At 38.8% G+C, this 27,995-nt stretch overlaps 2 protein-coding genes across 3 annotated transcripts; one reads left to right on the top strand and one right to left on the bottom strand.

The window, feature by feature from the left end:
• Positions 1-149: 149 nt before the first annotated feature.
• Positions 150-19,189, bottom strand: LOC120297332 (NADH-cytochrome b5 reductase-like). Of its 2 annotated transcripts, XM_039319845.1 has the most exons (7): positions 19,060-19,189; positions 15,953-16,132; positions 13,773-13,921; positions 7,803-7,890; positions 4,623-4,727; positions 3,174-3,377; positions 150-1,878 (listed from the first exon to the last, which is right to left on the bottom strand). In XM_039319845.1, the coding sequence occupies exons 2-7, from the start codon at positions 16,127-16,129 to the stop codon at positions 1,675-1,677; spliced, it is 927 nt and encodes a 308-aa protein (XP_039175779.1). In that variant the 5' UTR covers positions 16,130-16,132; positions 19,060-19,189; the 3' UTR covers positions 150-1,674. The 2 variants fall into 2 exon arrangements, with proteins under 2 accessions (XP_039175779.1, XP_039175780.1); XM_039319846.1 differs by lacking the exon at positions 4,623-4,727.
• Positions 18,819-25,366, top strand: MRPL37 (mitochondrial ribosomal protein L37). Its single transcript, XM_039319844.1, has 7 exons — positions 18,819-19,278; positions 20,287-20,470; positions 21,293-21,408; positions 22,288-22,473; positions 22,865-23,010; positions 23,878-24,081; positions 25,168-25,366. The coding sequence occupies exons 1-7, from the start codon at positions 18,894-18,896 to the stop codon at positions 25,243-25,245; spliced, it is 1,299 nt and encodes a 432-aa protein (XP_039175778.1). The 5' UTR covers positions 18,819-18,893; the 3' UTR covers positions 25,246-25,366.
• The last annotated feature ends 2,629 nt before the right edge of the window (positions 25,367-27,995 follow it).

Below are 27,995 nucleotides of genomic sequence, written 5' to 3'. Positions count from 1 at the left end.
CCGCCCAATCCCAAGGGACTCAGGGCGGCATACAAAATTAAAACAATAATCTGACAATAAAACAATAAAATAAATACATTCATACAGCGTGTCCGATCATATCCCGCCCCCCCCGGGGACATCAGCCCCAGGCCTGCTGGAACAGGAGAGTTTTAATGGCTTTCTTAAAGGCCGGCAGGATGGGAGTAGTTCGAACCTCGGGGGGAAGTTGATTCCACCAGGTCGGAGCCACCACAGAAAAGGCCCTTCCCCGAGGGCCCGCCAGCCGACATTATCTGGCCGACGGGATAAAACAAGCTGCAAATTTCAAATCCTCATTGTAGAACATTGGTTCATTGTTTCTCAATTGTTCTTCAGATTGAAAGCTGAAATATTATATTGCTGGATAGCTAGATCTTCCTTACTACTATCTGAAGATGAAGGTAATGGGGATACACGTGTTTTATATTTGGATCAAGTCTGTCTCCTATGATTCCACATTCAGTATAACCCTACAGAAATGTTTGTCATATCACTGAGCTCCTGTTAAGATTAGGCTAAATAAAGATATGACAAACTCAAGCTCGAAACATATTATGTAGAAAAGCAGACTTTCTAGCACCAAGCTATAACCTTTCTCTACTTAGAAGAAAAGTTTTATAGATTATTCTATTGCTACTGGGAAAAGTATATTCACTAAGGTTGGGGCATTTTCTATTCGCAAAGCAGTTTCCATGACTGAAACAAAACAATGCAATTTTCCATTAGACTAAAATGTCAGGTTTCCTTGGTTTTAGAGATCAATATGTTTGTTCCCTCTAAAACAGATCAGATGTAGTCCTTATGATATAAAATGAAACTGTTTCAGTCTCTTATTATAGTAGATTTTGCTACCTGTAAAAGTTAAAATATAACCAAGCTTAATGTTATTCTTATCAGTTAGCGTTTTATTGGATTCAGTGCTCCATTATAAACAAAAACAGAAAAATCATAACCAGCATGATTTGGAGACTTACTGTGAAAAAAAATGCAATTCTGTTTATTTATTATGTTATTTATTATAACAATTACTGCTTTGCTAGCAAAATAATTGTTGGGATATTTCACAAATGTATATTTAAATTAATAGGAATAAAATAATACTGGAATCCACTGTTTCCAATTATTGTGATTCTTAAAGAAGTGGCAATCCAGTGGATTTAGGGTGTACTAGGATGAAATTCACAATGTTTCCTTCAATTTTTTAAAAATCATTTTGCAGAGAATGCTAATAAGGCAAAACTCTGATAATATACAGCTACACAGCAGAATGTTCTGCTCAGATATCATCCACAATACAACATAGCAAGAGATATATTTCTATAGGGTAATTCTTGCATGTGATTTAGCTGGGCATGGAGAAAGATTTTCAGCCAACTCAGATCAATAGCTGGAAGATCAGAATGATGACTCTGATCCTTGTTCCTGTACTATATATATTGCACTATACCAGATCTCAATTTTCCCACAAAAGGTAGAGGAATTGTACAAAACATTTGCAACAAACTGAAAAGTAATATAATTAGCTCTGAAATGTTAATTTATGGAACCATTCATAAAATTCTTTATATACATCATATAAAGTTTAAAAATAGTTCAGCAGACCTGTCCATTAATAATATCTGTAGCCGAGATGCCCACTTTATTTGAAGTGATTTAAAATATAAAATATGACTCGTTTTCAAAACCAATTGCTTTCAAGTGCTTCTCCATATCTTCATTAAATGTCACTGAGCCACATACTAAAACAAATGGTTGCCTTCTACATGTGTTCACCATACTCTTAATCAAACTTTCATCTATTCGACCAAGTTGTGTAGTCTCTCGAAAGCTCCATGGCAGATTTTTAAGTGACTGTTCCTAAAAGGTAAAACAGATAACATGTGCAACATTTGCAAAATTCACAAAAATATATCATGAATTCTAATGAATTAAGATTTCAAATGCATTTTCAGAACCTCACATTAATAGAAACAGTCATAACTGCCTATCACAGTCATTGGATTTGTAGATACTTCATTTTAAAACAAAGTCCTACTATTCTGTTTTAAACTGCTTCACAAAACCTCCTATGTAATAGTCCAAATCCAGCTAAAATTAGTCAGTGGATCGTTGCCATTCTTGGCTAATACGTAGTGCTTCGTTAATTTGAGTCGAAGGTGAAGAAAATGCATTCATACAAGATTGATCCTTTATCAGGTTAAACCCCAAAAGCATACTCTTCCTTCAAACTAGCTGATCAAAGCAGAAACCTGAATATCTTGATGACTTCTGAAACAATTGCTCGAGAATGTCACTCAGATATGCCCTGTAATGCTATCAATACAGAATACTGTAAGTAGTTTACTGTCTCAGGAGCCCTATTTGTGTCATAAGAGATGCACAGAATTTAAGTATTTGTAGGAGGATACAAAATGTAGAGAGAACGAAAAAAATCATTAAAAGAATCATAAAGAGAAGTGGGAAAAATGGCACTGGACTGTTGGAGTAGCCATCCTCTATAGATTTTAAACTGCCTTGTGTTCTCCAAAAGTAGCATGAAAAAGCCTGAATTGGGCACAAAAAAACTGACTCCAGAATTGAGCAGGTTTTTCTTGTTGCCCAATCTAACCTAACATCTGCAATATAGGAAGTAAACTTCTTTTAGGCCTTGAATTGATATAGATATGCTTAGAGATGTTGCAGCTAGATCACTAAAGTGCTGGAATTATTTAAACGCTTAAAAAGGGACCAAATGGAGAGAAAGTTATTTTCAAAAGTGGAAAGGGACCTGAGCTGGCTCCTGCAAGAGTGCATTCCAGTGTTTATAAGCAATACAGGATTTACCTCTCTGGTGTGCCTGGTGAAGGGATCTCACATAGTGAAGGCATGAAAAAATAAATGTTCAACTGTCTGATCAATCTTTACCTTCACAGATTGGTGCTGGATTTACAGAGCTTCAGCCGGGAAATCCTTCTTGACCCTACCTGTTGTCATCAGGGGTTGAATCTGGTCCTCTGCATGGAAAACACGTACTCTGCTGCTAAGCTACAATCCAGTTACATTGAGATTGCAGGATTGTCATGAATTCGTCATCTACCACTTGCAAAGCCCATAATCAAATGAAGGGATTGTCTCAGAAGTACAAAGGGACCATTTTCCAAACAAATATTTACCTGGCTTAATACATAAAATGTCCTGATGTTCCAGAATCGAGACTGTTCTTGAAGAAGAGTTTTCATGTAAATATTTTCAAAAGTTCTGAAGCAGCCTACCAGAGTTACAAAAGTTTCATCATCTTCATTTTCAGTTATGTACTGGATAATAGGAAGCATTGGTGCAATGCCTGTCCCAGAAGCGAGCATGAGGAGTTCTCCATACTAAAAATTAAACAAAATATAGCAAATGTGTCTTAAATCATCAAAAATGGAAAGCAAGGGGTTTGCAAGATGATTTTATGATACCATCTCATCATTTTCTGTTAGGGAAACGGACGGAGTAGAAAGGAGTGATATTCAAATGACTTGAAAAGCCAATTATGTTCAATGTTTCCATATTCCTAGACTGAACCTGTGTTTTCCCTGCATTCCTAAGAAAGAGTCTATGTTGTGTAAGCTTCCACAGTTCTGCTTTTTTTTGTCCATTTAATGAAAGAAGTACCTTCCCTTTGTACTGTAAACTCAGTCCCTGTGGCACCTGCATGTGTAACACATGATGTACATTCGCAAGGGGTGGGTCTTGTTTTCTTAATGGCACAATGCTGCCAATTCCACCAGAGTGATTAATTGAAAAACTCCATCACCAACTTAACCCACAAACAATTCTATGTTGTAATGTTTTAAAGACCTTCCTCTATACGTAAGGAGAGAAAGAACAGTGCAGATTGGATGCAACTTTTCCACGGCCTTATTGTAAAGTTGCAACAGTGTAAAACTAGAATTTGTTCCATTTAATTTACAAATTCATAAAGAATGGTGGCCAGCTTTAAACTGAAAAAAAGAAGTTGGATTTACATCACTTTGATTTAAATCAGTCCCATGCTGGATGATTACATCTAAGATACATATATGTGTCACCCACAAATAAATATATTTTTTGTTTCAGGTGAACATTTGCAGTGTAAACCCACATATAGGAACAAAGGTATACTGATGGAATGTTCCTTAGCAAGTGAATTTTAGATTCCAGCCTGACATAGCGCTGGAATAATGCTAAGAAGAATTTAGTAATAAGTAGTTGAAAGGACAAATCATAGATGAAAATACAGAAAAAAAGACTAAATCCCCCAATCCAAAAGTTGCACAAGAACTGATGGTATTTCTAGAGTTAGGGCTAGATGATCAGGACAGATTCACATGCTTTTAGTGCAAACTTACAGTATGCACTCAGAAACGAATAACTATTTTAGAGATACCTTTTTCTAGAAGAAAAGTACACTGACTTTAACACACTGCAAATCTTGATTGTTTACTGTGTTTTCTGAGTCCTTATGGTAAACAAACAAACAAACCCAGCAATAATCCAGGAAAAAGGAGATCAGTTTATAGATTTCCCCCCCCCCTTCATTTTCAAAAACCAAAATGAATCAATATCGGTGGTGGTTTGCTATCTTTTATAGGAATTACCCGATTGGCTGTATAAGCAAAGCCTCCAAATGGTCCTCTCCAAAAAATGGCATCTCCCATTTTCCATGATTTTATGTATTGGGACATTAGTCCAGTTTTATAGCACTTGCAAAAGAAATCAAAGAAAGCATTTTTTTAAAATGGAGAGAATACAAATTTCAAACCAGTTATTCACATCTTCTCAATTAAAACTTTTTTTAAAAAGCATTGGGGTACACATGAAAACGAGAAATAAATTAAATCAGAGTGATACTTAAATCTAGCATTTGTGTTCAGTGCTTCAATACACTCAATTTAAATTAAACATTGTCTTTTGCTTTTAATCCAGTTGTACTGAGAGCAGAAAAACTACGTAAGTATTTTAAACTTGCTCGAACTACGAACAAATTGCAAGCAAGTTTTATTTAGTAGATATACTAATTAGCAGCAGCTGCAAGTAACCATTCATCCTCTGTGTATTTATAGAAGCAAGAGAACATTCTGAGAAGTAAAATTCCAGTTGTGTTGTTTTGCCTCCTTTGAGTCTTCTTTCAGTTAGGAAGTTTGAACAGAAATAGAACTGTGACATAAAAAAATTTGTTCACAATTGAAACCCTCAAATATTCATAAGTAACACTGGTAGGAAACATTTTCATGCATAACAAAAGAAGTGGGATAATGAAAACTAAAATTGCCAATATATACTGTTATTGTGCCAAATAACTTCCAATGGGAATCTAGAAAAGAAGAGTTTTGTGAAGCACCTTGAAAATTAAAATATTTATTATAGTGTAACTCACTGTACATCTTACTTAAATTTACATTGTTTTTACCCAGCAATTAAGATAAATGTTTTCTTCTCATTTATCTATGGCCATTTCTACGGTTAAATTTTACATGCAGTATTAGGTTGCTTTTAATGTGTCATGTTAAAACATGTTTGCAAGTCTAGCTACAGTGAAGCAAATGGAGATATTAAATTAAAGGGGTGGAGAATCAAGACTTAAGCTGTTATGTATCTCATGTAATGGAATATTGGTTTCAGGGGAGAAAATGTATTAAGAGTAGATTTCTTCTTCGTTCCAATGCAGAAACAATTAGACAGGTTTATAATAAATTATTCTAAATAATGGAAGAAAAATTCCTGCAGAGAAAAAAAACTCCATACCAGGCTTTACTAACTCCCCCCCTCTAAAAATCAGACTATTAAAGAATCATTCAAAAATAAGGATAAGCATAGAAATTCACCACTTATGCACACTTAACTGTAGTGCAGTGCTGTAATCATGGAACACAGAGGCATTTGAATAGCCCTTGGATAGTACACTAGTCGTAAAAGCAGGAATAGTTATACTACTATTAATAATACACTACTTCCCAAAATTGTCTGGATTGAGAACAATCCTGGATTGACAACAATCCATACCATATTATACAAACGATGGGTGTTTTTATCTCTTTTGTTACTGTTAGAGATTAACTATGGTTTCATTTGGGTTGAACAGATTCTATAGGAAAGGAAAGCATTATTACTATCATTATTACTATTATTGCAATACAAAAAAATTCTGTGTAATGAGCGAGCACAGTCAACCTGTAAAGATAATGAATTAATGCAGATTAGGCATAGTAAAACATTTCAGAGTAACAGAATAACAAAATTGGAAGGAAGCTTGGAGGTCTTCTAATCAAACCCCCCCCCCCGCTAAACCATGTCAGACAAATGGTTATCCAATCTCTCTATAAAAGACTCCAATGATGGAGCAACAAAAACTTCTTAAGTTCCCCTGATTAACTGTTCTAACTGTCAAGAAATTTCTCCTTATTTCTAGGCTGGTTCTCTCCTTGATTAGTTTCCATCCATTGCTTCTTGTTCTGCCTTCAGGTGCTTTGGAGTATGGCTGACCCACTCTTGTTTGTGGCAGCCCACTGCTGTCATGTCACCACTAGTCCTTCTTTTCATTAAACTAGACATACCCAATTCCTGCAACCATTTTTCATATGTTTTAGGCCCTCCAGTGTTCAGAAAGATTTATCTACACAGCCTGTAACATTTCAAAAGAAGTATGATGATACCAGAAAAAAATAGCACACAATCTATGGTAAAATCTTGAAGAGTTCACATTCCTAGTGATGAGCAGAGGGCAACCTGGTGGCTCATTATGATTTTCTTCAAGGACCCGCTGCAACAAAATCTGTTTTCCACTAGGGCAGGAGTAGGCAACCTTGGCTCTTTTATGACTCGTGGACTTCAACTCCCAGAATTCCTGAGTCAGCATGGCTGGCTCAGGAATTCTGGGAGTTGAAGTCCACGAGTCATAAAAGAGCCAAGGTTGCCTACCCCTGCACTAGGGTGTTCATACACATTAAGCTTATTCTTAAATTGAAGATTAGCCAACTTTCCTTCTAAGCATACAAGGAGAGCAACTGCTACCCTATGGATGAACCATGACGTTCACCAAGGAAACATGTCTGATTTTACATGGATCCTGAAGTTATACATAGCTGTTGATTATATCTGGTTTCCTGCTCTGTGATATGTCCATTTAACTGTCACATACTGTATGGTAAGTTATTATGTTTACCTTGGTTTCTAACAATCGTTTCATACCTTCATTTCTGTGGTTGAGCATTTGGGAATTATGGGAGATATAACCTAACCCACCTGGAGCACACTAGTTTGTGGGAGTGTGATTCATACGGATAGAAATGGCTTAATTTTATGTTGAAGCAGTTTAGTTGTTCCCTGTAGTTCAAATTACAAATAGAGAACAAAACCAATGAGACCAACAGGACAGAGGAAGATGAAAGCAGAAGAAAGGACCTCTATGTTTCTGATTTTAAGGAAGGGACTCCCATTTTAAAGGGCTCTCCTATGCAGAAACCTTATTGCCCATTGTTGATTTTCAAATGGTCTGAACTTTCTATGTTGATCATTTTTCTAAGTTGCAGGAATACATGTTTCATTTCAATAACAGAGAACATCCTGACACAAATCAGCTCCGTTATTCCATCTTACTGCTTTGTCCTGCTGCCTAGGCTGAGTCGGGCTTGGTATGGGGCAAAGAGAATACCAACGAACCAAAACTGTAATTACAAGCCTCCCCAATATAAAAAGCCAAAGCTGAGCATTCTTGTGGCATAGAAGATGAACGTTGCTGTGTCAAGCTGTTAATTTATAGAACAAAGGAACCTATTTACCTTTATTAAAACTTCAAAGAACCCTTCGGCATTCACAGGCGTAATTGGAGTATAAGCTCTCTGAACCTCCAAACCGTTCACTATTCCTCTGAGGAAAAAAAAAAGGGGGGGGGAAGGGAGCAAAGATCAAGGGAGGAAATCTTGATTTGAATCTCCAACAATTCTTGTAAGCCCTGTACGATTCTTACAACAAAGGCTGCTGTCTGAAAAGCACTGCAGGCATCCTTCCTCATCTCTATGGGTTATCTTCTGTCAGCCAAACAACAGATTATTCCCTCCCATTTTGCAGTAAGATCACAGAGATCCAAGTATTGAAATAACCTCAGGTTTTTCTCTCCAACACAGCCATATTACCTCCTCAACAATTCTTTCCTTTCCTAAAGCCAGATACGGGTTTTTATGTTGTACTGCTTTGCTGCTACCGAGTAAGAAAAGAACGACACCGGGGAAGGTGAGGATTATGAATAGTTTGTAGCGGAAAAGGGTTTTCATCTTGACATCATTGTTGAAAGAATAAATAACCAATGTGTAGAAATAAAAATTAACAAATGATACCTGCTATGCTTAACAGCCTGGTGTTTTTTCAACAAAATTTATTTATATATTGTATTTATAGCCAGCCAATTTTGAACAACTTTGGGCAGAAAATAATTATAAAAACCAAGTATAAAAACAGTTGATCAGGAGAAACACAATGGCTAATCTAAAAGGAACAACCCACAAACAATTTCTCACCCAGCAAAGTTGTTCTCCAGTCTCTTGGCACAAATCCTGGGATACAGCTAGGTCTTCAGGGCTCATTTGAAGAAAAGCTGTTCCGGAGGGCAGGAGCTATTACAGAGAAGGTGTCATGGCTGATTCACCACGCACCCCTGCTGGCAACCAGACAACGGAAACAGGGAGGGGGGAGGGAAAGTATTGGAATGCAAAGAAGACTTGGGAGGGAATTGAGAAATTAAAGTGAGCCGATGCAGTGCCCGGGACAGTCCCAATACCCCAAGGTCAAACGCTGGGAAAACTCTGAGCTGCTCAGAATGTTCCCATTACAAAATGAATACAATTGACTGCTGGACAATGAACTGTGGGGAGGTCCAGGGGGAAAGGAAGATTTTACCAATACTGGTTTTCGGTGAAACGTTAGCTTTGCTACTTCTGCACCTTTGTGGAATTATCAGTAAAGTTTACTGATTTACATTTATCAACGGGAAGGCTGATGTTAGACATGCTTCTGGGATTACATCAGGACATATTCTCAGCAGATGGGACATGGAGCATAACAACTCTGTCTGAAAAGACAGGATGGGCAGAAACCATGGGAAACAGGCAGTCCCTCAAATCATGAGGCCTATGCCATGAAATGCTTCATAGGTAATAGCCAGCACCCTGAATTATATCCAGAAGATTGCTGGCAAGTATTGTAGTGCAGCTCACAAAGCAGAAGTGTTACATGGACCTACCATAGTACGGTATGCCTATACTGCAACATTTGGACAGTTGAGTGATCTTCAGGGGCAATCCACTCTAGAGTGCATTGCTATAATCCACACACAAGTGAACAAGTCATGCGACCATGAATAGGGCCTCCTGGTTCAAAAACAAGCATAACTGGTGCACCAAATGGATCTATGGAAAGGTCTTCTTGGCCATGTTGTCATCTACTAGTTAAGTAAGAGCTGAGAGTCAATGATAATATTTAAGTCACATGTGTGTCCTGAATACTACTCCATCTATTCCATCCAGAAGTAAGGATGGCATTTCCCAACTCCAAACAGCCCCAACATCTACAGCTATTAAACTGCTACAGCCTCCAGGCACTGGGCATTACTTGAGATATAGAACTGAGCAGCGTCTGCCTACTAATAATATTTACCCCCAAACAGGCAGATGATCATAGGCATCAGATTCTTGTAGGCATTAAGCAAAAGGAGAGAGAGCACCGAGCTTTATGATACCTCACAAACCAGGGCTTCAGACTTGATTTATCTCTCCTATCAACCCTGACTGGAATCAGCCACAAAGAAAGGAGGAAAGTCCATCAAAATACTCACATTTCCTGTACAGATTGAACCAGAAGGATACAATGATTTATGGTATTGAAAGCTGCTAAGACAGGGGTCCCCAACCTGTTGGCCACGGCCCACTAATGGGCCATAGCCTCTTAGCCACCGGGCTGCATGAAGGGATGGCCAGTGCACAAGTGTGTGTGTGTGTGTGTGTACTCACCTCCCCATATTCACACTAGCACTGCTCCAAGTGTCCCACTGCCCCGCCCCGAGTGTCCCACTGGTGTAAGCGCCACCCCAAGTGTCCGGCCATCACTAGCGCTGCCCCAAGTGTCCCACCATTGCTAGTGCTGCCTCAAGCGTCCCGCTGGCGCTAGCGCCACCACAAGCGTCCCATTTGTGGCACTTGCGCTCATATGGCCCCGTTTGCACGTGCACATGCACTCGCACGTGGCCTATTTGTGTGTGGGCACACATGCATAGCGGTGTTTGCCTCCTTTTCTGGGCCACCAAACCAAAAAGGTTGGGGATCTCTGTGCTAAGAGATCAAGGAGGATCAGGACATTGGTGTACCCTCCCCTTATGTCTCCAAAGGTCATTAGTAAGCATAATTAATGCCATCTCTATGCACCACTGGTATATTTTCCTGTTGAAGTGATAAATCTACTCCAAATTATGTTTGCTAGAACAATCCTTGAATAGGAGCAATTGGTTCCAGGTCCTCTCTGAGCCTGCTTGCAGATGTTTCATGACCCAAACTAGGTAACATCAGTGCCAGCGAAAGAAACACCAGAGTCTGAATGTATAGTTAACATGTCCAGCTGCTCACTATCCGTTCAGAACACAGGATTCTACAAAAAGGCCTCAACTATAATATAGGTGATGCCAACCACCTAGAATTTTTTGCAGTCCTAGAAAGGGCATTTAAAAATACTAAACTCCCCAGAGGTCCAAGAAAACATTAGACAAAGCATCATTCCACAGATCAGAAGAGAAGAACAGAATCAACTACAACAGAAAACAATGCAGCAAAGCAGAAATCTAAAAAAGGACCAGACCATCATTATCCTACCCACAAGCAAAGACCAAACCACAGTTATTATGGACAGAACACAATATCTACAAAAAGCAAAAGAAATACTAGAAGAAAAAGAAACCTACTTCACTAGCACTGCTGATGTTACCCAGTTTGGGTAATGAAACATCTCCAAGAAAACAAGTAAGCTTAGAGAGTACCAAGGACCCCCTCATTTCAACTTGGAGCTAGGTGATTGGTACTATGAATTTTTCTTGGAATATTTTTCCTCCTAAAACTGTGTATTCTAAACATACTTTTAAGCTTAGACTCCTGTATCTTGTTAGATTTGAATGTGATTGCAAGTTAAGTGTTTGTGCGTTGGTACAAAGAGCATAAAAATTGCATGTGGGCTCTACTTTCTACTCACGCACCATTCTTTCTCAGAACAGCATTAATGAAACTGGGAATGTAACAAACAAAAATTGTATCTCAAAGAGGTTTTGAGAAAATCTCTCATAATTCCAGGCCGTGAATTCCTGAGCTGTACCAGACTCTATGCCATCTGGAAGAAGACTGAAGTTCTCAAGGATTATCATCAGCCTTTGTGAATCCACCACTAAACCTGGCAACAGAATCAAGAAGCTCAGGCAGGGATGTTGCTGTGTAGCAGGCAGGCTGATCAAACCGCAACAAATGCAAAGCCTCTCTAGAACTGAATTTCAGCTATGATCTTTGGTTCCTGATCTGTGAAACCTTACAAGGCCTACCAGTTGGCAACTGCCATATCTCCCCCTGCCAAAAGACCCTGCCTGATGCCAAACATGAAATGTAGAGGGTGTATCTCCAAGAGGGGGGTACTCCTCCTCTGAAAACACCCGGTTTCAATAAAACATGCCAAATCAGCTGCCTCTTCCATGGTCATGTCATGGATAAGGAGGCCTTATATAGGCTGATATAGAATTTAAGAGCAGCAATCAGACACCAGAGACAGGAAGGATTTAGTAGCTTAGCATCCAGAGTGAGTATTAAAGGCCAGAAGGTGGGATTGACCTCAACCACTGATATTATTTTTCCTGTATGTGGCCCACCCTTGGATTCCTGTCATGTCTTTCTCTGCCCATCACCACCTAAGGGGTATTTCATGCCTTTATTTCTTACCCTGTCCATGCCTGACCCTGATATTTCTCCCTCCCCTCAGCTAAGGGACCCATCCAACCATCACTCACACTCTGTCAGCCTTGTAAGGTAGAACCTGACTTAAGAAATGCATGCTGTATATGTCAGAATCAGGCCATTAACAAAACTGACAAGGCATTGTCAAGTCAGTTGAAGCCACCAGTTCTGGCATCTGGTGGTTTTATATAGCAGGTTTCTCTGTGTTAGTCTTCATTCTGGCCCTTGCTGCAACTCTTCAGCATTTTCCATCAATACCGACACCTTCTAGGGCTATTCCTTGACTAATCAGACAAAATACCTTAATCAAACACTTTGAGAGCTAAAGCAGCCGCAGCCAGGCAAGACACCGCCATTTTCTTGTTCTTCTTGTTCAAACCTTTCTCATTAATCTTCTTGAACATTTTTAAAAGTCCCAAGAGCCAGTGTGGGATTCAGCCAGTTCACCCCACTTTGGCAGAACCGGTAGCTAATTTTTTGTTGCCCAGGCCCAGAATGGACTTCCAGAAATGGCATCCACACAGAGAACTGGTTGTTCATATATTTTAATCCCACCACTGCCAAGGGCTAATATAATAAATGCCAGAATTAAGGAATTTTGGAAACAGAAAGCCTTGGATTTTCCTATGCTTCTTGATAGCATAGAAATATTAATTCAATCCCATACACCAGATAACTGTAGACTATGCAGCAGCATAAAATAAGCAGATGGTTAAGATGAGTCTAACATCTTTGCAAGATACAGGTTTCATTATTATGCCTGATATGTATGTATGTATATATGTGCTCTCATTTTCTGATTGTATCACTATACAATTTTTCCAAAATGTTAATATGGAATAATAGTGTTAGAAATAGCCCTGAATAGCAGAATTTATCTTGCAGTCTATAACTTCTGTGATATAAATGGAGATTTAGTCGTGAAAGGCAAAGATTCTGTCCTGAGGTTGGCGATATTCATTTATAGAAATGGATCTAAGTGCAGCCATTTTAAAAACTAGAAAGTGATTTGAATTTTTCCTTGTCAACTCCCATTATCTATCAAGTGCAAATCAATAATGGACAGCTGTGAAGCTCAATACAGTCCATATTATTATTCATTATTAAGTTAGGTGAAACATCCAGCTATCAAAACAATTGTATAATCTTAGTATTAATGCAACTGCTTGCTATCAGCAGGTTTATTTATATGACTATTTTTAATGGCTCGCAGATCATTCAGATAATCAGTATAATATAATGGGCAATGAGCTGCAGGAATGCACAATTATTTAACCATATGTCCATAGGGCAAGTCCTGCTATTTACTTTAACTAATAATTAGTTCTCACAATTGTTGGGAGGATAAAAGTTCCTATAATGCTTTGGAATTTCTTGGAGAAAAGGCAAAATACTCTTATAATAAATATATAAATTGTCAAAGGGTTTTATACTACATTTTATTTACCCACCTAACAGCAAAAGGATCACATTGTCCTTGTGAATTAATTCACTATAATTCTATATTCTCTTTTTCCTATAAAGTGGTTTTCCTACACACGTTTAATTCTACCTCCAGTAATAATGCAATTGAAGAAAAATGCAACTATAGGGTAGCATATGCTATACAATTAACAAGATTAATAAACTCAATGAATTCACACATTCTTTCAAAAGAATCAGTTTAGGAGTGTGGTAATTATGATGTACTCAGTGTGAAATCTTTACAGATCAAGAGTAAAATCGAAAAACAAATTGCACACTATGCACAGTTTAGCTATAGATTTTATACAGTACCTTAGAACAATATGTTGTCCTAAACTCAACCCCAAGCTGCTGTTTCCAGGCAATTTAAAAGTGTACTGGTAGGTGTCCTCAGTCAATTGAGTCACAGAACTTATGATGAAAGCCATAAATGTTTCTGGAGTTAGGTCTGAATTGCTACTCTGCAAGAGCAACAATAAATGATTACAGTTTTAAACAATACCCTCCAAATTGTGAGCCAATTCAAAGGTGGTACTACAAATAAAAAACCCCAAATACAAATGCAATCATTATCTAATTCAATAGGTTCCCCTTTTTGAAATCCCATTTAAATTCCAACACCTAAGTTTATTCACATAATTCTGAGTTTGGCGATGCCTTTCTTGCTAATGAGGAAAGAAACCTAAAGACCGTGAGATTAGTAAAAGCAAAAAACCTCAATGTCTAGCAATAGAAAGTATGGTAGAACATAGACTTTTTTCTGTCTAGCTTTTCCTACACCATTTCTTTCAAAAGTAACTCCTTATTTTACATTAGACCCGGGGTCCTCAAACTTGGCCCTTTTATGACTTGGGGACTTCAACTCCCAGAATTCCTTGAAGTCCACAAGTCATAAAAGGGCCAAGTTTGAAGACCCCTACACTAGACTTTCTGCCTGCCATATTTCTCTCTTGGCAGCAGTCCAAGAGGGCTTTCAACAGTTCCATGACAGCAGGTAAAGTTCTCTGTAAAGATCTAGTTAAAAACCTTATTTTTTAGACCGCAATCTTAAAAAAAATGTTACCTACCCACATCCTTAATAACCCACATCCTTTTCACATTTTTGATTTTATTTACCATGGTTTTAATTTTTTTCTGAGTGTGAAAACCAGAAAAGAAAGTATTCTTTTTGAACCTTTTTTTAGCCTTACAATTAAACATTTTGAACAAGAAAATCTGTAAGTTTTTACACTGAGGGCCGAGAGAAATGGCTTCTAGGCTAGAATCTCAATCAGTCTCACTGCAAATAATGAAAAATCCCTAATCCTGACATTTTTATTTGTTGACCCTCACATTCTCCTGATTTCTCCATCTGTATACATTTCCTCTGGTTTTACAAACTCATAAAACCATCTGTGCACTGTTTACCCACAAGTAAGTTCCAAGAACTTCAAGTAAATTTGTTTAAGCCTGTAGCTGTACAGGTAGTCCTCGATTTATGGCTAGTTGCTTAGCAACCATTCAAAGTTACAGCAGATCTCCTCAGGGCTACTTATATAACCTGGATTTGACATTCTGATGGATGTCTCCCCCCTTCCCTCAGGTCATGTGATTACATTTTGGGCATTCAGCAACCTGCCCACATTTAGAGTTGTTTGCAACATCCCACAATGAATTTCTGGCAAACAAAAACAAAACCAAAAAAACCCGCCTACTGAGGGTTTAATGATATTGATATTAGTCTAGGCTACAGCAAACAGTTACAAAATAGAAGTCTCATTTGCAATAATATATTCTCTAGCATTCCTCCAATATTTATTACTAATACTAATATATTTATCTTTATAGATATGGTATGGCTTAATTTGTACTTTATTAAATATTGATTGATTAAATATAATACTAATTATACAACAAATACCTGTGCATTCTCTCCAGTTCTGGGAAATTTGAGAAGCTTGACTATATTTTAGAAAGCTAAAGCAAGATAACCTTAATCTAGGAAAAAAATAGGTGCCGATATGAAAAACGCTTGAATTAAATGTTTTCCCAGAATGTTACCTAGCGTCTAGTATTCCTCTCCCTGAATTTTGATCCCAAATATTTCTTTATCTTTTTGACTCTTATCCACCAAAAATTTCACAACAATTACAAGCAAAATAAAAGAGAACGGACACCCTGATTTTACATCTTTAATTACTGGAAGACTTGTAGGGAGAGTTCCAGTTTGCTGTAATCTTTGCTGTAAATAAATGAAATTTTTTTAGGTCTATGTAAGCATTCAAAAGAAGTGCTTTGCAAAGCATGAATATGACATCCTCTTCAAAGCATTAAAGCAGCTGCATCTTTTGGAAGAACTATGTTGCTGCTTTGGGGGGAATGACAGAAAAATGAAACTATGCACGCAAGCTCAACACAGAAGCAGCCAGCAGCCTTCATTTACACTAATAAAATTTGCAAAGCATCTCTTTGAAATGTTTTACACAGCCCTAGCAATTTTAATAATACTCTACTTGCTGCTTCTTTCTGGAGAGGAGGCTTATATCTTCTTTTGCCTTGGCCTCTTCCCACTTCTTTAGGTCTTCCTGATATATGTCATAAATGCAGGGTTTGCAGCCACTGCCACAGCACTGAGATGACAGTGGCTCTCTGGGCTTCAGAGACAGCCAGACTTCTTCACTCTGATCCATTACCTACAAAACACAATCCAACATTATTCCATTTAAAACTGCTGGATGGAGATGATCTCTCTCTCTTCTGCTCAGACAAGGAAGCATGCATGGCATATGATGTACTGTGATGCAGTTAGGCAGCGTTGGAATTTAAATGAGGAGAGGCCAGGTTCAAAAGTCACATTTTAAATAAAATTCTTTGATATCTTAGGTTCTATCCTATTCAGACCAGCAGGAAATGTTAGAAGCAGCTTCGCTACGCTGTTACCAGTTTGCCTTTAAGTGTATTCTTTGTAGCCATGGCCTCCAAAGTCTTTCTTTGCTGACAGACTTGGGACAGGTGACACTGTGTCTGATAAGAGGACTTGCATATTAAAGGAATCCAACTGCCCAGGCTTCTTTGCTATATGAGGATATATTCATCATTTCAATTTATGGCAGGGTTGCTAAAATGACAGGCTGGACAGTACCAGTGTACCACCTATTAGATGGTTATTGGACAATGGACATTTTCCCATTATTGAATTGAAGTTGGCAGAAAACTACACTTGTAAAAATTTGCTTTTCCCATAGCCAATACCTATTCAACCTGTATTGACTCTGTTGTCACTGCAATAATTAAATATTCCTCCAAAGTACTGATCTGCAAATGTATTCCATGAGCAGCAGAGCTGGTTTCAGACATTTCTTTGTTTTGGTGATGCCCAGAGAGAAATAGAGTTACTTTGTTTGGAATATGGACCAAAACATGATTGCCCTTGGAACAAAGTGGTTTAAAGGCATAGAAGGATGATAAAATGCCAAGGACATCAACTGCAGAAACTGAGTAAGGGGGATGCAGAGGGGGAAGATATTGGGAAAACTGGTGGTGGGGTGGGGGGAGAAAATAGTCCAGATGTCAACTACCTCTACATCTGTCGGAAAACCAGATTAGTCAAAAATGCAAAATCCTCTGCATTCCCCCTATCCTGATGACTTAATCATTTTGCAGATCAGCTGCCTCATTCCTCTATACCTCACTGGTTAAATTCATCTAAAATACCCTGGACACTGCATGTTAGGAAGGACACTGAGAAACTGAACTGTGACCAGATGAGAGTAACCAAGGTGATCAGCAACCAGAAAGAAAAAATTCTGAGGAACAGTAGAAAAGTGATGGGAACATTTATTGATGAGAAGATAGCAGGGAGACACAATAATTGCCTTCAAATATGGGAAAGGCAGTAGAGGTCAGGGCAGAATTGTTCAGAGTTGTTCCAGGACACAGGATAAAAAGGCAAGGAATAAAATTACAAGGAAGTAGATTACAGGTCAGGAAAAACATCTTAATGGCCACAATGGAAGAGACTGGCTTTGCTTGGGGGGGGGGGGTTTAAACAAAAACAGGATGCACATCTGTCAGGTATAGATCCCTGCACTAGGCAGGGGGTCGACCTTATTTCAACATGATGGGTATTACTGGGTGATTGAGTCCCGGCTCCTTGTGCTATGCACCCAATAAAAATGAACTAAGGGTGAATGTCAATTATCCAGTCACACCTGCCACTTTGAAGCTAGGACTATTACTGCAGATTCCCTGATTTAGGCTGGAAGGTCTAAAGCAGTGTTTCTCAACCTTGACCATTTTAAGGCATGTGGACTTCAACTCCCAGAATTCCACAGCCAGCTGGCTGTGGAATTCTGGGAGTTGAAGTCCACATGCCTTAAAATGGTCAAGGTTGAGCAACACTGGTCTAAAGGTCTCTAAAGGCACTTTTTCTTCCTCCATTTCCCCTCCCAAATCACCCTAGCGTCCTTCCCAATATTGGCCAAAGCAATTAAAACATTCAGGGATTTGTTTCAGCTGAATTAGTGGACGATCAAACAAGCCTGTCTGCTGCACACTCTTCCTCCAGAAGAATATGAGACAACACCTCACATGTTTTACACTCGAGAGGCTCTCGGAGAGTATTGGAATAAAGGGAAATGCTAAGAACGATTGAAAGCTACCCCACTCATTGGGGTGGGGAATAGTTGAAAAAGATACTGCAAAGGCATGTGCAATCAGAATCGAGCTGGAAGGGACCTTGGAGGTCTTCTAGTCCAACCCCCTGCTCAAGCAGGAGACCCTATACCAGGGGTAGGCAACCTTGGCTCTTTTATGACTCGTGGACTTCAACTCCCAGAATTCCTGAGCCATCTGGGAGTTGAAGTCCATGAGGCATAAAAGAGCCAAGGTCGCCTACCCCTGCCCTATAGCATTCCAGACAAGTGGCTGTCCAGTCTCTTCTTAAAAACCTCCACTGATGAAGCACCCACAACGTCTTAAAGGCAAGCAGTTCCACTGGTTAATTATCTTCACGGTTAGGAAGGCTCTCCTTAATTCCAGGTTGCTTCTCTCCTTGATTAGTTTCCATCCACTGTTTCTTGTCTTGCCTTCTGGTGCTTTGGAAAACAAGCTTTGACAACCCCCCCCCCCCCTTCTTTGTAGCAGCCCCTCAAATGCTGGAACACTGCTGTCAGTCACCCCTAGTCCTTCTTTTCTCTAGACTGGCCATGCCCAATTCCTGCAAGGGTTACTTTGGTGTCCCGGTTGGGTACAACCGGGGACAGCCTTAACGCCAGGCCGTCGCTTGCAAAGCTCTCTTTCACGCCTCCAGCAGAAAAAAGAGATTTCGAGCCTGCGCTGCCCCGCCCGCGGTCAATCACCCAATGTGCCCGCCTCCTCTCCCGGCATGCTCTTCGCAGCCGGATCAAAAATGGCTGCCGCTCACTCTCTTCGCTGAGGCGATCGGGGCTGAAGATGCTGGCGGCACGGCGGCTGGCTAAGCGAGAGGCGTGCTGGGCGCCCTGGGGGCAGCGCCGCAACAGAGGGCTGTACGGGCCGAAGACCCTCAGGCGTCCCTTGCCTCGCACTCCCTGGACTCTGAAGGGGCCGCCACCCGGGGGAGCCCTGCCATGGTACTTACGGAGGCCGCCGCCGGTGCGGGTGCAACTGCCCGAGCTCGACGCGGTGACGTACGCGGAGAAGTTGTATCCGGTACCTTGGCTGGCCAAGCCGACTTTCCCGAAGTGGGAGAGGGGCTGGGACGACCCTTACCGCCGCCAGAGCCGTCCAATAGAAGAGCTGCCGGACTACAAGACGCGACCTTGCTACGAGTTTCACCGCCGAAGCCGCCTGCAGGAAGGTACAGTAGTCGGTGGGGGCGTGGCTTGGTCAAGGACAACCCCCCCGCGCGCTTTTGGTGGGCTTCTGCCAAACCTTTTTGAACGAGGGCGAGGGGAAGAGGAGGACAATTCGATTATCCCAGCGGTCTTCAAACTTGGCCCTTTTATGACTTTTGGACTTCAACTCCCAGAATTCCTTGAAGCCCACAAGTCATAAAAGGGCCAAGTTTGAAGACCCCTGCACTAGACTTTCTGCCTGGCTGGCTGAGGAATTCTGGGAGTTGAAGTCCACCAGTCATAAAAGGGCCAATTTATGGATTATCCTGATGGAGCCAGCAACTGGGCGCTCTCAGGTAAATTGAGTTAAAGTTATCCAAATAAGGAACGGGACTAATCTTAATTTGTATGACAGGGACTAATGCTCAGGGAAAAAATACGTTTCAGTAGTTGCATTAGTTGTATGTATATTTCAGTGTTATTTTTTTGTGTTTTTGAGTCAGTTATTGACTCCCGTTGACTGTCTGGACAAGTCCCGGTGGTTTTTCTTGGCAAGATTTTTGGGAAGTGGCTTACTATTTTCACCTTGCTAAAGCTGAGAGTGACTGGCCTAAGGTCACCCAGTGGGACTAATAACTCATGATCTCCCACTTTTTAACTTGATGCCTTAACAACTACTACATGAAGCTGGCTCTCTATATTTACATATACCTGTAAACAGGTAGCATGTAATATTGTAAAAAAAAACCAAACTAGTCCCATGTAATACTGGCCATACTGGCCCAATTTATTAGGTGCAAGGTCATTTTCATAGCAACTCAAGCCAGTATCCATTTATAATTCCTTATTGTACTTATGCCATCTCCATGCTCTTAGGAAGTTCTTTGCCTTTATAATTATTCTTTTTCCACTTCCAGATGTAGAAATAGAATATAATTGTTGTCACTGCTGGAGTGAATTGAGTATTGTGTGTAAGGTGAAAAGCATATATTAGTTTCTGTGTTAGTTAATATGTACATATTTATTTTGAGGTGTGAAGCAAGCATTGTGGCTAACCAAGGCAAAGCTAATAAAAGGCTTACCCTCCCCAATACTTAACATAATGAATGACATAACTCACCAGTTGGAGGACCAGGATGAGAGAATTCTAAATGCAATTTCTCGTGCTCGTTTTTGGGCTGGCACTGAAGATGATGTTTCATTTGATAAATACAGGTATGTTTTTAGCATAAGTTTTCTTTGTAGCTTCAGGGTTGTTGGTGTTGTCATTGTTTTAAAATTGACATCCCAAAATGTATGGAAGAAATATCTGAGATGCAGCTTATTATACCATCACTGGTTTTTGCTTGTAGAAGTAGTAGTTCATCCTTTGGGGAGAGAAAAATTCACAGAATGCCAAAATAATGGCCATATCTAATACAATTTGGTCATCTTGTGAGATTTAGGCTATTTTTTAAAATCAGGTTTAGTTTTTGGTTGCCTTGTCTAAATTTACTGCCCCCCCCCCCGATCTATCACTTAAAAAAGATAAACAAATGCAAAAAATGTGTTTTATTTGTTATATGATCATTACTTTATATCAATGATCTTTTTTTTTAAAATAAGATGGATTCCAGAAAGTTTGAAGGGCAAGTAAATCTGAAAAAATAGTTTTGAATATATGGGAAGAATTTTGCAATAAATTTAATTTCATCATTCAATATTCTATTTTGAGACAAGTCATGAAAATTATTTCTACTTTCCCAATCATTGTCTCTGTCTATAATTAGAAAAAGTAGATTAAATTTGGGAAATAAGTATAATTTGTACTTATAATAATGATTAATTTGTATAAACTTCATTATATTGTAACAATTGAAGTAACTTAAAAACCAGTTGGATTAATAACAAATACCTGGTATGTTATCTCATGTACAGTTGTAACTATCACCTTATTTTGTGTTTGCCATTTTGCAAATATTACAATAAATATCATTTAAGAAACTCCTGATACAGTGAAACTACTGGCTTGGATCTAACTATCCTCTTGTTCTGAAGTCCTGTGCTTCTGGAAGACCTGCTCCATTTGTGCAGGTCAATGACTGTTGAATATCCCTCACTGAATAAAAGAATGATGTCCCAAGACTACAGAGCAACAGCTACATGGGAGCGAGGTTAGTTAAAACTGTAAACTTTCTTCAGGGCAAGCATAATGTACTTAATAGACTGCAGAAAACTAAGGACAAATGTCCCAGATTCTGCAGTAGAGCCAGTGATGTTATAAAGGTATCTTCTGTGGTATAAAGGTTTATCCTGAATAGAGAAAAGGATTTGCTTCTTCATATATGAAGAAAATAGTTCCTAGAGAGGAAGAACTTCACTGATCTATTTATATGTGTTTGGGGTGGGAAGACAGTCCAGTTGCTGGGCTGGATTAAATTCTCTACAAGTTGTCAAAAAGTTATAGAAATTTACAGATAAATGCATGGTTAGAACAAATATAAAGTACTTTTGATTTCAAAGAATAACTTTAAACTCAGATTCAAATGTTTTTCTGATGGTAGCTGAGCCAGTATAGGTTGGTAGATCAGTAGAAGTTTTCTGATTTCTCAATTTTGGGGTGAGAGACTGTGCCTGGCCTAAAGTCATCAAGCCTGCTCCTCTGCCTAAGAAAAGACAAAAGCCAGGGTCTTCCTTGTCCAAACCCAACACTTTATCCAATCCATTGCACTGCCACTACATAAAATAAATATGCATATCTGGTATTAACTTGTTGCAAGACATTTAATATTTCTCAGTAATACTTGTTCTCAGGGACTTTGGACAATATACACATATTAACAACCTCGTCACCAAAAATAAAATTATGGTTTTAGAAGTGAAAAGGAGCAAAATAGATTGGCGGTTGATAATGTTGTCCTGCTGTTCAGGTTTTCTATGATTTCCAGAATTAAGAACAATAGCCACTTGGAAATGTTCTTGAAAAGTTTTTTATCCCTGGTTTTACAATATCTGGCTTATAACAAACTAACATAAGTTATTTTCTTTTATAGAGTCTTCTCTCATTCAGATTAATATTACCTGTGGAAAGCTTCTGAATGCAGAAAATTGCCTACAACCTATAGCATCCGGTGATGAGATATTGGCCACTGAAGATCATGATTTAGAAACGTTCTATCCTATTTCACCCATAATTGATCTTAGGGAAAAGAATGTATACAAAATAAAAAACGAAACTGGTAAGATTAAATATAATCTGTTTTATAATTTCTTAATTTGTAGGTGTGAATCTTCTAAATGAATTATGAGAGTAAAAGGGTCTAAATCAGTGGTTCTCAACCTTTTTAATACCAATAGACTAAAAGGGAGTAGCACAACTAAGGAAAAGGGGGAAAAAATGGCGGACTGCGTTGTTTGGCGACCCCCGTGAAATGGTCGTTCGACCCCAAATGGGGTCCCGACCCACAGGTTGAGAACCACTGGCCTAAATACAAAGAGTTGAGTGAATGTAAATGAAGCATCAAATGTCCTAAGTAATGGTCTGAAAAATATAGATTATATGCAGATGGTCTTACTTCTTTTGCAGTGAGTTGTGATCTTGTACTAAATAATTCCCTGATTTATATTTAGGTTTCAACAAAGGTTACCCATATCCTTATCCTCACACAGCATACACTATTGAAACTGGGAAAAGGGAGAAATCGGAACATTTACAAGCCAGAGTTTTGATGTTTGCTTTTGGGAATGCTCTAGCCAAGGCTAAGAAACTTTATGGAGTAAGTATTATAATTTAGATGGAAAAGCTATGGCTTGCTATAACCGATCAGGAGATGCTGGTCACTTTTGCTCTTGACAGTTCCATTAACTGCACTTCATAAATACTGTTCCATTAACTGTTAACATGAAATACATACAAACGTGCAGCTTCTGCAAGTCTTGATTTCTTAGAAAAGAGAAGACTGGAAAAGCAATGGTTGTAAATCTAGGACGTATCTTGCATAGTCCCTGTTGGATCTGCATTCTGTTGGTTGGCTGTGTAAAGGCACATAATGTGAAGACAGTGTGAGAGTGATCGAGCTGACAGTACTGAATAAAATGATCAAAAGTAGCAAATTCATATTGCTGATCATATGGATGTTATGAACATAGTACATAGTTTTGGATGTTAACAAGGCAAATGGAGTTTTAAACTTTGTGAATGCATGAGGTAACTGAATGCACTTTTGAATTTCCTATCTTAGAGTAAAATAATTTTCCATATATTTGTAATTCCTGAACAGTCATGACTACTATAAGAGAAATTCATGAGATTGGAATGGCTTTGCGTATACCACCTAGTGTTGGAGATGATAAAAGCCAGCACTGATTTTTCTGTTTGTTAAACTGTGGAAATTTGGTCGGTCTTTGGCAAAGCCACCTGTGGATTTTCTGCTACATATAAGGTCATCAGTTAAAATACAATCAGGAATTTGTGTTTGTTGAACCTGCATGTTACTTAGGTCAGGAGAGCATGTCAGTGATTGAATATGGTTTGATAACCATGTATCTGATTAATGCCCGATCATAGCTTCCTAATAACTTTGATAGCCCAGTTTGTCTCCTCTTAAGCTTCTAATACAGCCTTTTTTTTCCCTCTTGCCCAGGATGAACCCAAAGTCTTGGAGAAGCCAGTAGTTGTTCAGAGTATTGGTACAAATGGCCAAGCTTTCCATTTTGTAGTGTTTCAGTTGAACACAACAGATTTGGACTCTAGCAATGGTGTTAAAAACCTGGCCTGGCTGGATGCGGATCAGCTTTTGTATGAGGATGCCAGGAAGCATCCAGAAATCAAGAAGAAAATAGTTCTGGTATGTTGATAAAGTGTAATTACTTGCTGACCAAGTTATCACTAAAAGAACTTCTAGCTTTTTAACTTAGTTAGAAAATATTTATTATTGGCCTTTTCTCCAGGAGGTTAAAGTGACTTTGTGAGAGGACCACAGTCCTTATCTTCAGAACCACACTTTGAGGTGGGTGGCTAAGAGGGAGCCAAGTGACTGATATAAAGTCACTTACGTTTTCCACAGAGTGTGGAGTAGAAAATAAATTCCTTAGTCCTAATCCAACATCTACATCACCCTGGCTCACATACAACTGCTTTTAAGGCTAATTCAGTCACTGCATCTACAGTGCAGTTAATGGTAAAGCTACTTAAAAGTTTTCAAAGCTGTATTACTGCAACATACTGTACTGGTCTGAAAACCATAATTAATGCAAAATGTAGCCACTAGACAACACTAGAATGCAAAGCTAAGGACCAGATTCTCCTAAATTATATCAGGTTCTCTCCAATTGCATCAGTCATCTGTGCTCTTCAGGAGAGCCCTGTGTTTGGCTTGTGAAATGCTGTATAATATGCTAACATCAGTGAAGGACAGCCTTCTCTCTGGTGGCCTTTATCCTGTGAAGTGACCATTCCCTATTACACATCAAGTATCATTTTCAAACCATCCTATTTAGTTCAAGCTTTCCCAGCCATATGTATGCTCGATTTTTTAAAAAAATATATCTAATTGAATTTCTAAAGTGCTTATGGAATATATACAGTGAGTATAAATATGGTTCTATTTTTAAAAAAATTAAAAAGCTCTTCCTCAGACTGCAGTAGGAGGATATCTTGGAAGTCCTTTGACAGAAACCATCCCCGATATTAGAGGGTGATTCAAACAGATTAATCCATATAATTCATGACTCATGCTGTAAATTATAACTGGTTGACCGTTGACAGTTTCCAAAAGGGAAGAAAATTTCTATTACTTACATTGCTGGTCTGTGATTCATTGAACAGAAGAGAACTTTCTTGCAGGGGAAATTGCAGTAGCACATTGCAATGTTTAGATGCTGTCCTAATTTGTGTGCCAGACACTGAAATATCAGTGTTTTTTTCTCTACAGATTCCTGCTGGAATACATGGCTATAACCCAGACACATTCAAAAAATTCCTGGCACTCTACTTGCACGGTGTTGTGTGAACAGATCCCAGGAAGTCTGAGCTCAACTTCTAGTTCTTCCTGAAATACTACACTAGACGTACCGTTAACACAAGACTGAAAAGGATATGTTTATTTGTAATAAAAGATATTTTTAAATACACGTGTTAAAGCTTAATACTTTGAAGAATTAGAGTAAGATTTGATGCAATGTTCCAAGAAGGCCATACTTATGGGAGAAGAACTAAGTCATAACTTTTAGCCACTTTGAAGGATATTTTAATTCACAACATTGGATATATATACTGGAAGGTATGCCAAATTAGGAAACTTTTTAATTTAAAGCAGATTTATATGGTGAATTGGTTCAGGAAGGCAAGACAGTTGCCTTCCTGAACCAAATAAGGGGAAACATGTTTCTTTGAATTTTGTTTCTGCCAAACCAGGTTCAGCCCAAAACAGTTTGGCAAGTTATCCAGAACATGATTGTTCTGGATTTGAAACAAAACACTTCTGCTTTGAGCCATTAAAGGAAAAAGAGTTTTCTTGAGGGGTTCTGTTGTGCAATGGGAAGTCCTATAATGGTTGTATTTTTTTTGGGGGGGGGGGATTCATACTTACCTAATTGAGAGTTTAGGCTTATTAAAAGCTGACAAAACGTAAATTGCAACAGGTATTTTCCACCCAAGCTCAAATGTGTAACTTCCCTAAAATGGAATATTAACTATTTTATAATGGGTGTGTATAAGTGTAAAGGATGCATTTTTGGCTATTGCAGAGCATAATGTTCTGTCTTAGATAACTTAGTAGAATTATTCAGCATAAGATTATAAAGGATAAAGAACAGCTTCTATTGAAAAACTAAGCATAGCTGCTACAAAGAAATCTTTTCCAGCAGCATCTTATTAAGCTTAACAGGACAGGTACTTATTAGCAATTAATTAAAATTATAGGAAAGATTAATAACTCACAATGGAGAGGATTTCCTAAAAATCTTTCACTGGATGCAATTTCATGAGTAACGCAGAATTATAAGAATATTGATGTGGTTAGGTTTATATAAAACAATGCAAGATATAAAAAGGGATTCAAAATCCTTTTCAGATGTGATTGCTGTGTTCCAGCTTCTGACAAACTACTCAGTCTTTCCCTTCCCCAGTTTTTGGATCAGAACATGGGTCTAGCATAAAAACTATTATATGTGCGTGTACGTTTATTGAAATATATAGTATTGCCAATGGTTGGAATACCATGATACTCATCTTAGAAAGATGTTGTATAACTGGAATAATGCAAAAGGGCAATAAAAAGTGAGAAGGAACCTTACATAAAAGTACTGATCTTACATAGAAGTCGGAGCATCTCCAGGAAGAAAAAAGCAATGGGATAATATAAAGTTATGTATATGGTGGGGAGAAAATTTGAAAATATTAGAAGTGGGATTATTGATTAGGAAAAGATTAGGCCAGTCAAATTTCATGCAAAGAATAATGCAAAAAATGTTATAAAATAGAATTCAATCACTTGTATTAATAACTTGCTGCCAGTCTTTATTGCAATATTGACACCATATTTAGATGTCTCTGCAAATCAGTGGCTAAGAAGCAATATTCAGGGATGTATTGCCTTCTTGTCATCTGATTGGTCATTACATGGGAAGAGGGGATCAGATGAACTTTGATTGATTGCAGTAAATCAAATGTCTGGCAATTGCTGTGTCATTGTGTTGCATCTTTTAGAGCAGGAGTGTCAAACTGCCGGCCCATGGGCTGGATGCGCCACATGGAAACCACACCTACTCCAGCTCCGGCAATGGGAAAAAAGTTGTGATATGTCGCAACACGTCACGTGATGCGGCGAGTTTGACACTTGTGTTTTAGAGCAATCCTGCACTTCCAAGTTCTGAAATGTTTTATTTTTATTCAATGTATAACCACTGCAGTTTGATTGGAATCTTTTAAAAATATTTTAATGTGCCTTTTGCAGGGTTTTGTTGGCTCCTCTTGTTATAAAACAAGAGGAAGGCGAAACAATGGCAAAACCAGTTATTTGCTGAAAAGCTGGTCACTGAATTGTCAGGAGTTTCCAGCTAAATTATATAAATTATGCTTACCAGGGGAGAAAAGTCCATTCACACTATAGAGTTCATTGCACGGTATGGGGAGGGGTGAATCTACCTTCGTTTGGCTCATATTTAGGTAGCATCTTACTAAAGGTGGTTTCCAATATGGGAGAGGTTTAAACTGGCTAGAAACTGGCCCTAGTCAAATATAGGCATCACAGGCCTTTGAAACTGCCATGCTTTAAATTACCTCAGAACAGCTGGTTGAATTTTGACAAATGTAAATATGCTGTGACAGGCCAGTGAAGTATTTGTGTAATTGCAAGCGGAGATGATGATAGCACTTACCGAACTGTTCTCTCACAGTTAGGGAGCCAGTAGACCAAACAAATAAATAAGCCTTGCTGTTATACAGGGAGACCTGGCTGAGCTGTTTGTCTCTTCTGGATATAAAAAGAAAGTGCACTGACAAAAGCAACAGGAAACCATCAGTATTCTCAACATGCCTTTCCAGCCTCTTGCTTCCCCCTATTATGAGTGCTGACAAATAGTCTCTCTTCCTCCAGTTTCTTGAGTATTGTGGCAATGCTATAAGGCTGCCCCCCCCCCCGGACCTGCCAGAAGATTCGTGATGGCTTTTGAAGCTGCTCCCGCTCATTGATCTGTCTGAACAGGTAAGCATGGGCTCAGATAATACGAGGCACAAAACCAGTAGGCTTTTCAAGGGGGA

The sequence above is a fragment of the Crotalus tigris genome, unplaced genomic scaffold (genome assembly GCF_016545835.1).
Source record: "Crotalus tigris isolate CLP2741 ecotype Arizona unplaced genomic scaffold, ASM1654583v1 scf7180000023617.9722795, whole genome shotgun sequence".
In the NCBI taxonomy this organism is placed as follows: Eukaryota; Metazoa; Chordata; class Lepidosauria; order Squamata; family Viperidae; genus Crotalus; species Crotalus tigris.
Note: the sequence above shows the minus strand (reverse complement) of the source record. Positions and strands in the feature narration are given on the sequence as shown.

Bases quoted from the DNA above. Each gene is read 5' to 3' on its own strand.
- MRPL37 (XM_039319844.1), top strand. From the start codon at position 18,894: ATGCTGGCGGCACGGCGGCTGGCTAAGCGAGAGGCGTGCTGGGCGCCC. The intron at 23,011-23,877 runs GTAAGTATTATA...CCTCTTGCCCAG, and splicing joins AGGCTAAGAAACTTTATGGA to GATGAACCCAAAGTCTTGGA. The intron at 24,082-25,167 runs GTATGTTGATAA...TTTTCTCTACAG, and splicing joins TCAAGAAGAAAATAGTTCTG to ATTCCTGCTGGAATACATGG.
- LOC120297332 (XM_039319845.1), bottom strand. From the start codon at position 16,129: ATGGATCAGAGTGAAGAAGTCTGGCTGTCTCTGAAGCCCAGAGAGCCA. The intron at 13,922-15,952 runs GTAGAGTATTAT...TTGCTCTTGCAG, and splicing joins TCTCCAGAAAGAAGCAGCAA to AGTAGCAATTCAGACCTAAC. The intron at 7,891-13,772 runs GTACTGTATAAA...TTTTTTCCTCAG, and splicing joins GGACAACATATTGTTCTAAG to AGGAATAGTGAACGGTTTGG.